This window comes from Lissotriton helveticus, chromosome 3_1, assembly GCF_964261635.1.
Source record: "Lissotriton helveticus chromosome 3_1, aLisHel1.1, whole genome shotgun sequence".
Taxonomy (NCBI): Eukaryota; Metazoa; Chordata; class Amphibia; order Caudata; family Salamandridae; genus Lissotriton; species Lissotriton helveticus.
In genome coordinates, this window is record NC_136061.1 from 405,207,129 (window position 1) to 405,220,791 (window position 13,663).

A 13,663-nucleotide genomic window follows, 5' to 3' on the forward strand; every position below is an offset into this window, starting at 1 on the left:
GATTTTAGCTAAACTGAAAGCAATGAGCAGGTGCAAAAGTTCAAACTTAACATTAGTAACATTCAAGGTAGTGCTTCCTGATGGGCCCCTCCAAAGTTTGCAACTATTCTATGACCCTGCTATGACCCAAACAGCAGGCTCATAGAATAGCTACAAGTAGACCATAAAGGTCCTGTGAAAAAAAAATTTCACTGCAACAAAAAGCAAATTACAGATAAGGAAGGAAGCAGGTGCCAGCCAGACTGGAACTTTCTAAATAACTGACACATTAATGAAACACAAATTAATTGATGGCAGTTGAAGAAGGGCAGGTGTGCTTGCTTTTTTCAACCACCATAATCTACAGTGATAAATAAACCTAATGGGTGGCAGTGAGGATGTACCAGAGGGTGGCATGGGTGTCCCAGAGGGTGGCAGTGGTGAAACAGAGGGTGCTGTGAACCTGTGATGATAAACCAGACGTTGAAACAACATAGTCGCGGCCGTTGCGAGCCGAAAAGTAAGTTCGCAATTGCGAACTTGTCCCAAAATCGGCGCGAACGCGCGCCAACACAAAAAACTGGAAAATCCGCAAATCCGCTAGAGTTCGCGGATCTTCGCGGATTGCGAATCCGTAAATCCGCAAGTTCGCATACGCGAGATCCGCTAGATCCGCCCATGCTTAGTGGCCACTGGGAAACTTTACGTATCACCAACCTGTTTCCTTTTATGTATGAAAGGTAAAGGTAAGCTAGTAGTAGCACTAACATACTCTAGATTGCATTGAAAAATTAATTTGAAATTACTTCTCTGACTTAAGGTATAAACTTTCTTGGAGATTCATAGTGGAAGAAGGATAATGACACCAAAGACTTACTTTAGTGCTAAGACTTCACCAAAGCAGCCACCGAGTGTTTCACTAATATGGCTGCAGTCTTCACATAAAACATGACTCTGCTTATTTTGAGATTTAAACATTTAAGCAGAACAGTCAGAAAAAATATGCAGTCTATGCATACAAGAAAGTTTACTTCTTCGAAAGTATTGAAGAAGCTAGTAATTTTCAGAAAGAATTCTAGAAGATCTTGGATTAACGCAGTTACCCCATATGCAGCAGGAGCAAACTTAACTACTCACAAGAATTATGTGACACAGCAGATTCCTATCTTGACTCTAAACTCCAAAGGATACAGGGAGAACTATATCTTAATAGTCCAGAGCCAAGAATTGTCCAGGCTAGGACCGAACCTATCATGGATCTGGAAGCCAAAATGTTTTTAGATTTTTAACGTCTGGAACATTTGCGTTGGTAACTCTGCCTCTTTAAATTATAGATGTCTACCAAAAATGTTTGAAAGGGCCAACTGGTGGATGATGTCACGGTGGACCTCAAATCCCCTGCTGGCATCAATAAACAAACAAAAGAGAATTATAGAATGCCTGTTGTTGGTGATTTACTGAGCAAATAGAACTGTCTTTTTCTATATACTGGAAGGCCCCTTTAACGTTCTGGTTGCAACAAAGCATTTTGAAGAATTCTTAAGGACATTAAGAAAAAGTCCTTTAAACTAGGAGTGCTCTCAATAAAGTGAAAGACTCAGTTGTAGCACTCATCAAAACAACGGTGTGCAACCCTTTCAGTTAAAACCATTGTCCAGGCTAACTATTGAGCCCAGTTGCTAGAACGGGCAGTGATAAAACAACTTCAACCATTTGAAGAAAGAACTGATATTCGAATTAAGCCTCTATCAAGTGTCAGACTATCCCACTGTACCGAGGCAACCATTGTGCCTTTATCTTTAATGATCTTAGAATATACTATAATTAGAATAGTCTGTGTTTGGAATCTACCAATCAGTTGATGACTGACAAAAGATTTTAAAAGGGTTTAAAATGAACCTTTCTAAAACTGCGATTCTGATGGTAGGTGTGGCACCGGCTGACATGCTACAAGAGATTTTCCTGCAGAGCTAGGAATCTATCCTTTGCAAATATCCTATGTTGTCTTTTGAACCAGGGACAGTTCCTGCATGAGGGTGTAAGGGGCGGAGCCCCACCAATCCTGGAGGAAGGAGAAGGAGATTGAAAGATTGGTCTGAGGCACTGCCGTCTACTCTGGAAGTAGTAGTGCCTCACAGCAGTGGCGTCACAAGGGGGGTGCGGGGGGTGCGGACCGCACCGGCTGACACCATCACATGGGGTGACACCTGGTGGTCAGGAGGAACGGTGCTGGTTAGACAGACGACGAGCGAGAATACTTTTTTTTTTTAACGTACCTTGAGCAAGTTGCACTTGCTGACGCCCCCACAGCTACGCCATCCAAAGTCTGCTCCATGGTAACTCTGTCCTGGCTCCGAACCTTAGCCCCTGACGGTATTAACCCCATGACTGCACCACAAGGCAAATAACACTGCTTTCTTTGCGATCCTAAACTGAATATGCAGGTCACGTCTGCACAGTCCACCTGTTTCTCCTGAGGTGCATTCTCGTGTCTGTTCAGTTCAGTGATTCAGACTCTGTGACTCTCTAGAATAAACAGTTGGGCTTTTTAAGAAGGTTTCCCTTGCTCCTTTTAAAGAAAGCGCTCCATGCTTACACCAGCCCAGTGGTTTGGTTTGTAATCTGGCCATGTGTGCTCTATCCTTTGACCTTTGAGCGCGGCACTGGTTCCCTTCGAAGACTATCATCCTGTTTAAAATGTGTTGCCGTGTCTACAAATCTGCATCTGGACATCCCCCATTATTTGGGAAATAAGAGTATGTCCTCAGGGATTTGCGTGCCTCCTGTGTCAGCCTATTCTCAGCTGGAGGTGCCTTTTTTGTTGATTCTGAAAACCATGGTGCATTCATTTACTGGGGTGGTCACTGTTTTCTGGAATTCTCTTCCACCTGCTTGGTAAAATCCCTGCACCCAGTTTAGAGCAAGTTGAAAATAGCTGTTCCAACAGGAGCATGGTCTGTTAGAGGAGGACTTCCTCTTTGCTTCTAGTCTGTTTGATGATGGCCTTTTAGATGACAATTTTAGGCGTCTTTCTCGAATTGAAAACAGTAGAACCTCTACTAATTCTACTTAAGTGCAGATTTCTTGAACACATTTTAATAGACAAAGCTCTACTTTTTGAAAATGATCTCATACAGAAAGCATGCATGTGAGAGGCAACATGTTTGTGTTTTTATGAGGAGCCATTCCGTTTAAACACTACAAAAATATTTGGCTGAAAATCCTGCCTTATAGGAAAGGTCAGAGCAAGCAATGATGCATAAAGGAATCACCGTTTATATATAAAAATGTTTACATTGCTACTTTAGGCAACCCATGAGTTCTGTAGCCCCAGACTGTGTCCAGTAGTACTGCTTTGATGATCAAGTAGGATTTACTCACGTTGGCCAACACCTCCAACTCCGGGTACACCATCAGTTTCCACAGGCTTTCAATGAAACCGAACGGGACTCTTCTCACACTATTGAAGTACTGCCCCCCCCCTCCCCAGAGAGCATTTTCACCCTCATCCATCATCACCCCTTAAACAATCCTGATAGGTCACGGGAAATCCTATCCCAACAGCACCCACCTCACACTTCAGCACACTGGCTTGCATTACTCTCAGCAATCTTACAAATATGTGAAATCTGGTCAAATCAAAACCTCAAAATTAAAGATGCATGTGTTTTTCTAAGTCAAAGTTGACGCGTAATGAAAGAGATGGTCGCTGCTTTTACTTTTTTGTCTGAAAGAAACAGGCAAATAATTTCAGGCCATTGCGGCAACCCAAAGCAGGGTTTGCCTCTGTTGACCCTGCAGGGTTTGCTTCACCTTCACCCACGTGCTGGTCTCGTGTCCTCTGATCTATGCTGTGTTTTGAAATTAGCTGGAGGTTACTTAATGTGGCTTGCAAGTCGGTTGAGGCGGTGTTCCCCCTTGGCTCTCCGAGACGCAAGTAGCACTGTTGTGGGCTCCTTTACTTCTTGTGACTTAATAAAGGACATAATAAAGAAATACTTTGCTTTACCTGGATGTGCATGCTGATTTTTTCCTGCACGTTTGCTTGCAACAGCCTTCTGGGGTGACACCATGAGTTACCGCACTGGGTGACACCAACCCTAGTGATGCCACTGCCTCACAGCCATGTACAAACGCTATGCATTTGAGGTGGACGACTTCAATATCATTCAAATACTTCATGCACAGTGCGTGTCTGTGAGGCAGAGGTGGGAGGCGCTGCTGAAAGCAGCCTAAAGTAGTTTTTCCAGGGCTTTGGTCAAATACTTAGCTCGCCCAATCTGTTACATAATTAAGATCCTCCTTGTAGGATCCCAACTCCTCCTCTGACTGACTGACCTTTGATACCGTTAGCCCATGAGAATAAGAGGCAGGATTTTTACATGCCCACCCGCCCTCACCGTTGCTGTAAAGCTTTTGCCTCTAGTTCTTCCTTCAGATCTCTATCCTCTGCAGCCAGCCCTCAGACTTCTCTCTCAGAGTGGCCATCATGTTTCGACTTACCTACTCCCAGAGCTCGGATTATTCGATGAGGTCAAGTACTGCTTCCTTTGGCATGTGCTGGGCTTGTATTTCCTGCCTTCCTTCACCCGCTGCAGCCAAGAGGCACCTTTGGGAGAAACACCATTAAAGCTATGGGCCAAAAGCAGTGAGTACAAGTGGAGAAGTGTGGCTCACTGGTTAGACCGGCAGACTCTGAAGCAGAGATCAGGCCCGGGACCAGGGTTCAAGTCCCGACGCGGCAGGGTCTTGAGCTCAATGTCCGCGGACTCGATAATTGTCGCCTCGACGCCTACTCTAATCATGGGTCCCACGCTGCAACTCTGGGCAATAGCTTGCTTAATCTCCACAACGGCCCCTACAACACTGGGATGCCTTGCTTCACCTTGGCGGTGCCCAGGAGGGGCTTCTCACAGGGAGAGCCAGGAAGGGTTCAACAGTGTTTTTACAGCGCCGGGACGCCCCGTTGGGGCAGCTGTGCGCTTTACAAAATACACTACATTTACATTTACACAAGTGCGCCTTGCTCCACCTGTCAAGCTGCCTTAGATGCCTCAGTCTCTGTCTGGCGTCATCTCCCTTTGGGTTTTGTATTCACTCCTCATTTCCCTATAATCTCCCCTCTAGTCCCTAAGAGGTCCCCTCAGAAACCTTCTCATCTACCCTCAGAACCCCCCCTTTGTTATCCTGATAACCCATCTCAGAACCCCCACCCCACTCCCTGTCACAGCCATTCTTATTGGCACTGCTAGGTAGGTGAGGCATTGCACCGCATGGGCCCTAGCAGTCTTGGCCAGCACTAGGCCCGCTGCTGGAAACACCTCAGGGCAACCTTGAGCCATAAACTGCGAGTTAAAAATCACAACCTGCACATCTGGGGAGGAAAGAAGTTTGGGTGGGGAATGGGTGAAGTGAATGTTTTGTTTAAATAAGAGTGCATCACAGTGAGATGCTAGCATGCAAATGTGAATAATAGCAGTCGTGAACAGGCCAGGGGAGGCTCATCCGCGTTGGCAGAGGAGCATCTCCCCCTCTGTTGTGAGCCAATTGAGGAAAACAGGAAAGAAAATGGTAATAAATTGGTTTTATTATTATTTTATTTTCCCTGTTTCCATCTAAAGCCAGCTAAATCGGGCGGGGCTTGGCTGTCATCACAGGTTCAGCCAGCAGGGCAGGAGTAGTGCACAACCTAGGTGCGCATGACCCTTTGGTCGGACATCTTTGGGCAGCCAAACCGTCATGCACACTTAGGTTTCTCTAACCCAGCTGTGTTGCACTGCCGGGTTGGAGAAAACAGCACAGACTCCCAGGCACAGTTTGAGAGGCAAAGCTAGCCGCTCAGACCAATCCTAGTGCTGCTCTCATGCTATTGAGAGCAGCGCCAGGATTGGGTGGGGAGTCTGTGCGTGTTTCCCAGTGACTGATGGCACACCATCAGGAAGAAGAGGAGCACCGAGGCTGCAGGCAGCGGCAGAACAGGTAAGTTAATATAATTATTTCCCTTGTCCCGTTCCCACCACCCTCCCCCCCACTTTAAATTTTGCAGCAGCTGCCACTGGACCAGGCCTTTTGAACTGTTAGGTGAAGTAAGCGTATGGGGATAGGAGAGCGCAAAATGCTTTTCCTTTTAACATGTTCAATAATGTATGTTAAAGGAAGACATTATCTGCTTTTTACTAATGATGACGTTTCCTCTGCGTAGTGTTATGGTGAGGAGCTTTTGACAGACCTGCTACCTGCTTGCCAATTAAGTGACTGGTATGCTTTTTTTATTTATAGCTATGGTCGGACACTTCAAGAAAAGCAAGTAAATAATTCCTATGAATATGGGTTGCTCTAGAGTATTCAGCCCACATAGAAAAACTAGGGAAGATAAAAAACGGGGTGCTTGTTGAGGGTCTGCACCGTTACCAAGAACTGCTAATGACTATCCGGCAGTGATGACAGACAATGGAATTTTCTAAAAAATCAAAATTAATATTTGTATACGTCACACAACGAAGTCCATTGCAATGTTAAAATTATTCAGTGCTTTAAACACTTTACCAGAAGGCCTAATTTGTAACAGGTTCCTGCATGTCCTATTCATAGAATCCTTAAGGCCTGTACCTGTGATGAATTAGGCAGCATCAACAAAACAGTTTGTCCCTTCCTGTGAAAAATGTTCCCCACTGCAAATGCATCCATTGTATGGATTAGCACAATGGTGAGTCTTCCTTGCCAGAATAAAAACATGATGTACAGGTCACAAACACATTTGAAGGAGGAGCTCAACCCACTGAGTTACCTGATCAGCATGATAATGTAAATCAAACTGTCCCACAGTACGCTCTTTCATGCTTCTTGGCCTCTCTATTAAGTGTTGGTTGGCACCAGATGTGTTGGCATTGTCCATACTTGTACTCCCCAGTATCCAGATGGTTGGCTGATTTATCTCTATTGCTTGTGTATGCTTTCTCGTCAATAGTAGAACTTGGGGAGAGAGAGGCGACTTGTACATTTTCACGGGTTTATATGAATAGTAAGTCCCATGTGCTACTTTTTGCCAAAGCAGGCTTAGGAGCAGCTGCAGAGTTTCTCACTCTCTACCATTTCTGCTGCTGAAACAGAGCTCCCTCCGCCCCTCATCAGCCAATGTTATGATTATACTGCAGAAATGAGCCTTTTTATGGGTTCACTGTTGCAGGGGTTCACCCTTCTCTGTCCACTGGTCCTTAAACCAACAAAATAGAAATTGGCACTGAAGTTGGAATATCAAAAAACAAGTTTATTAATCACTCATGAGTGGGACTAGATCAATACAACGCCCTCGGGCACTGTAGGAGGTAGTGCAAGGAATATAGAAACCAGGGGCCTTTTATACACACTTTGTTGCACAGTAAGCATGGAGACTCAAATAGAAGGTACAGGCCTACACAGGAATAGATACTGACTAACATGGACAGGTAGAAACCACTTTGTCAGCAGAATGGGAGTGGGAGTAGAACTACTTGCATCAGTTGAAATAGCCTGACAGTTACATTCTAAAACAGGTACATTCTAGCAACTATGGGCCTTTCTGATGACTCAAGCAGAATAGAAAGGCAGGCAACAGTGAAGAAGGCAGAATCACATGGCTTAACAAAATGGATGACACAACTAAAATGGCTTCAGCTTATGCTAATGTCAATTTCTGCAATTTCCACAATACAAGTCAGTGCTCATGTTATCTTCCTCGAGGTTGAAAGGCTGAGACATCCAGATGGGACTCAAACATGTGACCTGCAGGAAGCACCTAGTCTCCTGCATTGACCTGCTAAGCTCTTGAGCAGATTCATCTAAGCAAAATCTGAGTCATGAGAGTTGGTTTACTTGTTCACTGTGGAACCTGGCTAAGGGGATGTTATCACAGTGTATCCACTAGACCAAAAAAACACATATTCCTTCGCGTATCAGGGGATCTGATTTTAATCTTGTATCAGAGGGCACTGCCATTGTTATTTCATAATATCTGTAGAGGAAATGTATCATATATATGGATAAAGGTTTAATGATATTACCACAACTGCTGGCTGATCTCTGACCAGATGTAATCTCTCCGGGCCTGTGATCATTTGAGTAATAGCATTGCTCCCTGAGACTACGCAATTTTGTTTGTCTCTGGTGTGTATGGCTTAATAGGATTTGTATATCCTTTGATAGGTGATTTCACCTTGCATAAACACAGCTTCTAAGCAGCATGTGATACATAGAACTCATTTTCACACCATATTATTATTTTTTTTTTAAACAATTAGCGGGGAGAAACCGGAAGAAGTCAAGTTAGGATAGTTATTTACCCCTCTCCACTTTCAAAGTTCACCAGCCACCACTGGAAAATGTGTATCCTATCTAAGATCAGAGAAAAAGGATAAAAAATATGGCAAAGGAGGATTAGTCATCATGTTCCATACTTCAATCAGTTGCATAGAAATACAAAACTACCAAAGCATCTGGCAGACAACCTCACCAACATAATGACAAAATGAATTATCTGGGACCTTGGTTGATTAGAGAGGAATCGATTGATTGAGAAGTGAATCCATTCCAAAGGACACAACCTCAACCTACCGGTCACATTGGCCTTATAACATCAAGTCACTAATTACACGGCCCTCTTTTGGTCAGATCATATTCTGGTCAACTTCCACATAAAAAGGATCTCTGCACTGAGCCTGAAAGGGTGCATGATGAAGTAACTACCTTCTCTACTGTAAATGGAATACCGTCAACTCAGATATGCTATCAAATGGCCATAAAGTTATAGAAGTACCATATTTGGCATCCCCTACAGACATCTTCATACATCAAGTAATGTGACCTTTGTGCTTGATACATTGCCTCTCCTCAAGGATCTCATCACAGTTGCTAACAACAAAAATGTGAATCATTGGTAAACCACTGAGCTGCACATTATGAAGTGTGAGGGCAGGACCCTGCAAAGAAATATCAGTCACCTGCCTAGCATACTAGAAACACTGGAGATGATATACAGCATTCTACAAAATGACTGAAAGAGCCCACATACAAATTATAATGTGAATTTATCAAAGAACTATTACAAATGTGTAATGAGCTTGTCTCTTCCGAAGTTGTTTTCCCCATTTGTGTACCCTGTGTGTAGGCCTACATAATAACTCAATGCTGTGTTTCTGTGACAACATCACTTGCATTACAGAAAACATTGAATTGTCTCCGTCTTTCCCTGGGTAAGGTAGTGCCAATCATTGTTCTTCGATTTCAGATGTGTTCACGTATCGAATGCCATCACGATAATTTCATCCTTCAGGTGAACCCTTGACCAAAGAAAGAGTCATTTTATATTCTCCTTTCTCTACTCATTAAGTCCTTGCTGTCTTTAGGTGACATTCATCTAAGCTTGGGCACACTATCATTACACCACTCATGAAAAAACTAATACTGGAGCTTAAAGTTTGTTTAACTGCTGCTTTTTAATCAGAACTCCCATGCAACTCTGGTGGGGTAGGAACAGTGATGACCGCACTGCTCTCTGTGCATCTAGCCAAAATCCCTCCCATGTTTCTGGTCAAAAACATCTTTGCTAAGCATTAGAGAGGAACTCTTAATCACCCAGGACCAGGGAGAGGCATGTGCTCTGATCCCACTGAACCTATAGATTATGATACCCCTGACTACAAAGTAGCACGTAACCACCTTTTTATGCATGTACAAATTTGAGCAGCCACATCCAGCAAGTCATGTAAGACTCTTTCTTTTCAGACACCATATTCATTGTAGGGGCGTGGTGGTGGGGCTGCCACATTGGTTGAATTTCTTACGTGGACCTGTTTAGTGGAGAAGCGTGGCTCAGTGGTTAGAGGCGGCAGACCCGGAAGCTGAGATCGGCTGTGGACCAGGGTTCGATTCCCCGCCTCGGCAGGTCTCGGGCTCAAAATTCCACGGACTCGACAATTCTCGCTCCGGTGCCTACTCGACTCACGGGTCACACTCTGCGACTCTGGGCAATAGCTTGCTTAATCTCCACTACGGCCCCTCGCGGCGGGATGCCTGGCTTTCACCTTGTGGATACCCTGCCGGGGTATCTCACAGGGGAATACCAGGACGGGTTCCCTAAGCAAGCGCCTTGAGACCCCTGGGTGATTCGTGCGCTATATAAATCGAAATACATTTACATTTACATTTACCCACATCCTAGATGCTCATCCAGTCAGTCATCCTTTCATACAGAATGTGGCAAGATGTACCTTAAACTACAAGAAGGACCAGGGGACTCTTTTCTACACTGACTCTCTTGGAAGAAGTGGGAGCAATCTGAGACAATGTGAACAGCACATACATTTGATATATTTGCCATGTGGCACAGTTATGAAAGATGTTGAGAAATGGATAATGACCAACTGGATCGGTCTCAGTGGAGAGAAAAACAAGCTCTTTTTCGAGTCCAGTAATTTCCCATCTTTGTATTTCACATGTCCTGACAATGTGGGCTCAAATCAGTACCATTACTATGCCCACATTAGACCTAACCTCAAAACCTTACACTGGCCCCAGATCAAAAATGGGCACAGTTTAAAACAGTGCCATGGTTCAAAGGGCACTCCATGGCCATGCACCAGGATATGTCTCTAAAATTTTCCAGCTGCCCTCCTCTAGCCTGAGCTAAGCCAACCATAACTGTGTGGCTACCAAATCATACACATGCTAATCGTTTTATGGCATATTGCTGCACTTCTCTTTTAAGAAGTAAGAAAAATTATCCTATGAGATCTCACACGCTCATATAGTACACAGTGGTTGTTCTGTTTCATTGGCCCAATTTTAGGATGTACGTTGTTACAACGCATGCTTTTAGCATGCATGCTATAACAACGCGGTTTTTATAACGCATTCTTTTACAGCGCATAACAGAAAGGGGTGTTGGATAGTGAATATTTGAATTTACTATTCCAACACCAGTCCCCGTTGACACTAGGGAAGGTGTTGGATAGTAAATTAAAAGTATTCCCTATCCTTGAGCGCCCCCCAGAGTCATGCGTTGTAATAGAATGCAATTTAAAGACCGCGTTGTAATAGCACTGCGTGCTAAAAGTTGCGTCGTAAACGACGTTCCCCCCAATTTTATGACTACAGGAATTCTATGCAAAAAAGGAAGCAGATGTGTTATTATGAGCCACAGGAAAATGCATTATCTAACCATCCCTCTTTTTATAGCCTGGCTGACGATACAGAAATGAGTCAGACCAATAAAAGAACAGAGTATGGCAACGTTTGGTTCAGTAGATATTGGTGTAGTTCCCAGCCCTGGCATAAAAAGAATGCTTCACGCAGTGCAGGTTAGGGGTAACTTAAAAGGTGCCTTTAAAGATATTTGCAGGTCTGAGGATAAACAAGCAGACTGTGAGACACTCACAAACAGATATGTGAGTATGTGATGGCTTAAATACCATCACAGGTGAGTACTCACTGATCAGAATTACAGTCATCATTGCGTATTGATGGGCATGGACAAACGTAAACATTCAGAAGCAGAATATCCAGGCAACATAAAATATTGAAGTACATTTATAGACATATATAAATACAAAAATAAGAATGGGCAGAGACATCATAGACCTGATGTTGCGTACACATAAACAAATACTTACAAGGTAGATCAATAGGCAGCTAGATAAAGGATATATATTTTGGAATGTTATAGAACTCTTCACATTATATAGTTGCAAGTAGGCTCTGTGGCATTGGCATGAGACCTGAAGACATTACATACGACTGCAAACGATCAACAATCCTGAGTGGGGCTATACAGTCAATGAGGCCCTTGTGACTAAGTAAATCAAGTCAGACAATGCTTTGTGGCAAAACATACCCACGGCAGGGTTAAAAAAAAGGTTGCTGGATGAAGGCATCACTGAGGGAATGGAGAGCTGAAGAGGACCATATGTTTTATATATTCAGGGTATTTACATGGAGGACATAAAACAGAAGTCTCAGCGAGCCAAACAAGATCGAGGAAGCAAAGAGTTGCAAAATGTATTATGTCAAAGTTCCCTCTCACAGGTTTACAGCTCCTTTCTGAATGACAGTGAGTCACTGATGTCTCTATCCATTGGGGGAGTCAGCTTCCAGAGAAGGAATCCTGCTATTTCACATTCCTTACTATTATTAGAGGATTAGTTGTTTAGAGACGGGGTGGTTCAATCCATTTTGGAACACGAGAGGGATCTGTTAGTGGTAAGCAGGGTTATATGTTCTGACATAAACATGAGGGACCTGCTCTGGAGGGCTTTGGGAGCCAAAACCAGAACCTTCAATAGATATCTCGCTTTTGGCTGGCACTCAGTAGTTTGCCCACCCAAGTACAGTATTAATCTCGTAGCAGAGCATGCCTTGCTTTGCAGCTTTTGCTGTGAAAAGGTAGACCAGATGAATCCACACTTTATAAAAAATTGTCTGTTGTCATTTAACCCAGTTTGTAGATGTATTTGGTGCAAAAAAAGTGTCTCCTAATATATCTCAACTATTCTCTTCCATCAGTCAGCCTGTGAAACTCTCCTTGAGCGTCTTCAGCCTATCATTAGCAGCAACCCCACGGGCAAGTGGGAAGAGTGGGTGAGTAGTAAATGAAGAGGAATGTAATAACTGAGTAAGTGTCATTGTATCTAATGAAAAGAGCTTGGGCAAGCATAACGTGAAAGTTGAGAAATTAAGATCACGTATCTTGTTATCCCAAGTTATGGACAGATGCAATACCAGATCAAAATGATATTCTCTACAGCTGTGAATAAAGCAAAGGCTATGAATGAAAAGTGTGGGTCCTTCCCAAAATTAAATAGAACTACATTGCTCATTGTATCTCCGGAGGCTTTATGCTTAGGAATTGCCCTTCAAGCATAATGCTATACTTGATCAAAAACAACATTATTTGGCTTGGTTATGATGATGGGCTCTGAAGCTCCACAGTAGCTTTTCGATGTCTAGAGATTGACTACAAATGGCCTCAAGTATTGGACTGTTAATGTCTGCCATATATTTTCTCCAAATTCTTCAGAATGCACCAGTCTTTGGTTTTCTATATTTTAGCCATCCTATTTGTGACTGGTCACTTGAACTTATAATATAATGTTAAGAAATGACACCTCTCTACACTTCTCTAAAGTCACTGGCGAGTTAAAATCCGTTTGTGAAATACTTTTCTTAGCAAGCTGACACAGCTATCCCCTGACCGAGCTGTTCCACTTACACACCGACCGTTGAGAAGAAATCTGCAGATGCTTCAAGCAGTCACCTGGCATTCGTCCATCATGCTAGGGGTTTTTTGCATCTAATGCATCGCATCTCACAGAGAAAATAGATCAGTGGAATGGCAGGATATAGTCAGCAGGTGCATATTGCACCCTGAGTAATTGGACAATGAACAGTGAATGTAAAGTGAAAACACACTCGAAAGGTAAGGAGCAGCATGGTTTAATAATTTTACAGACCCATCACATTTTAACGAAAAAACAAGAAACCCAGAGAGTAAGCCCGAAGATAAATTGGGTTCACACTTCCTGATGATGGTCAGGGAAAACTAGCATTTGGCAGAAAAGCATTGACTCACAAAGAGACACAATATGAGAACAGAAAATAAAAATAGCACGTCCATCAAAGGTTTTCACTCATTTTCTTTCAAGAACAAGTATCT

The 13,663-nt window shown here is 43.4% G+C and overlaps 1 protein-coding gene across 1 annotated transcript in view; it reads left to right on the forward strand.

The window, feature by feature from the left end:
* Positions 1 to 13,663, forward strand: part of LOC144822537 (aldehyde oxidase 1-like) — a 661,088-nt gene that overhangs the window by 522,131 nt on the left and 125,294 nt on the right. Inside the window, exon 29 of the mRNA XM_078680183.1 lies at positions 12,514 to 12,588. Coding sequence (XP_078536309.1) covers positions 12,514 to 12,588 — 75 coding nt within the window. The remainder of the gene's footprint in view (positions 1 to 12,513; positions 12,589 to 13,663) is intronic.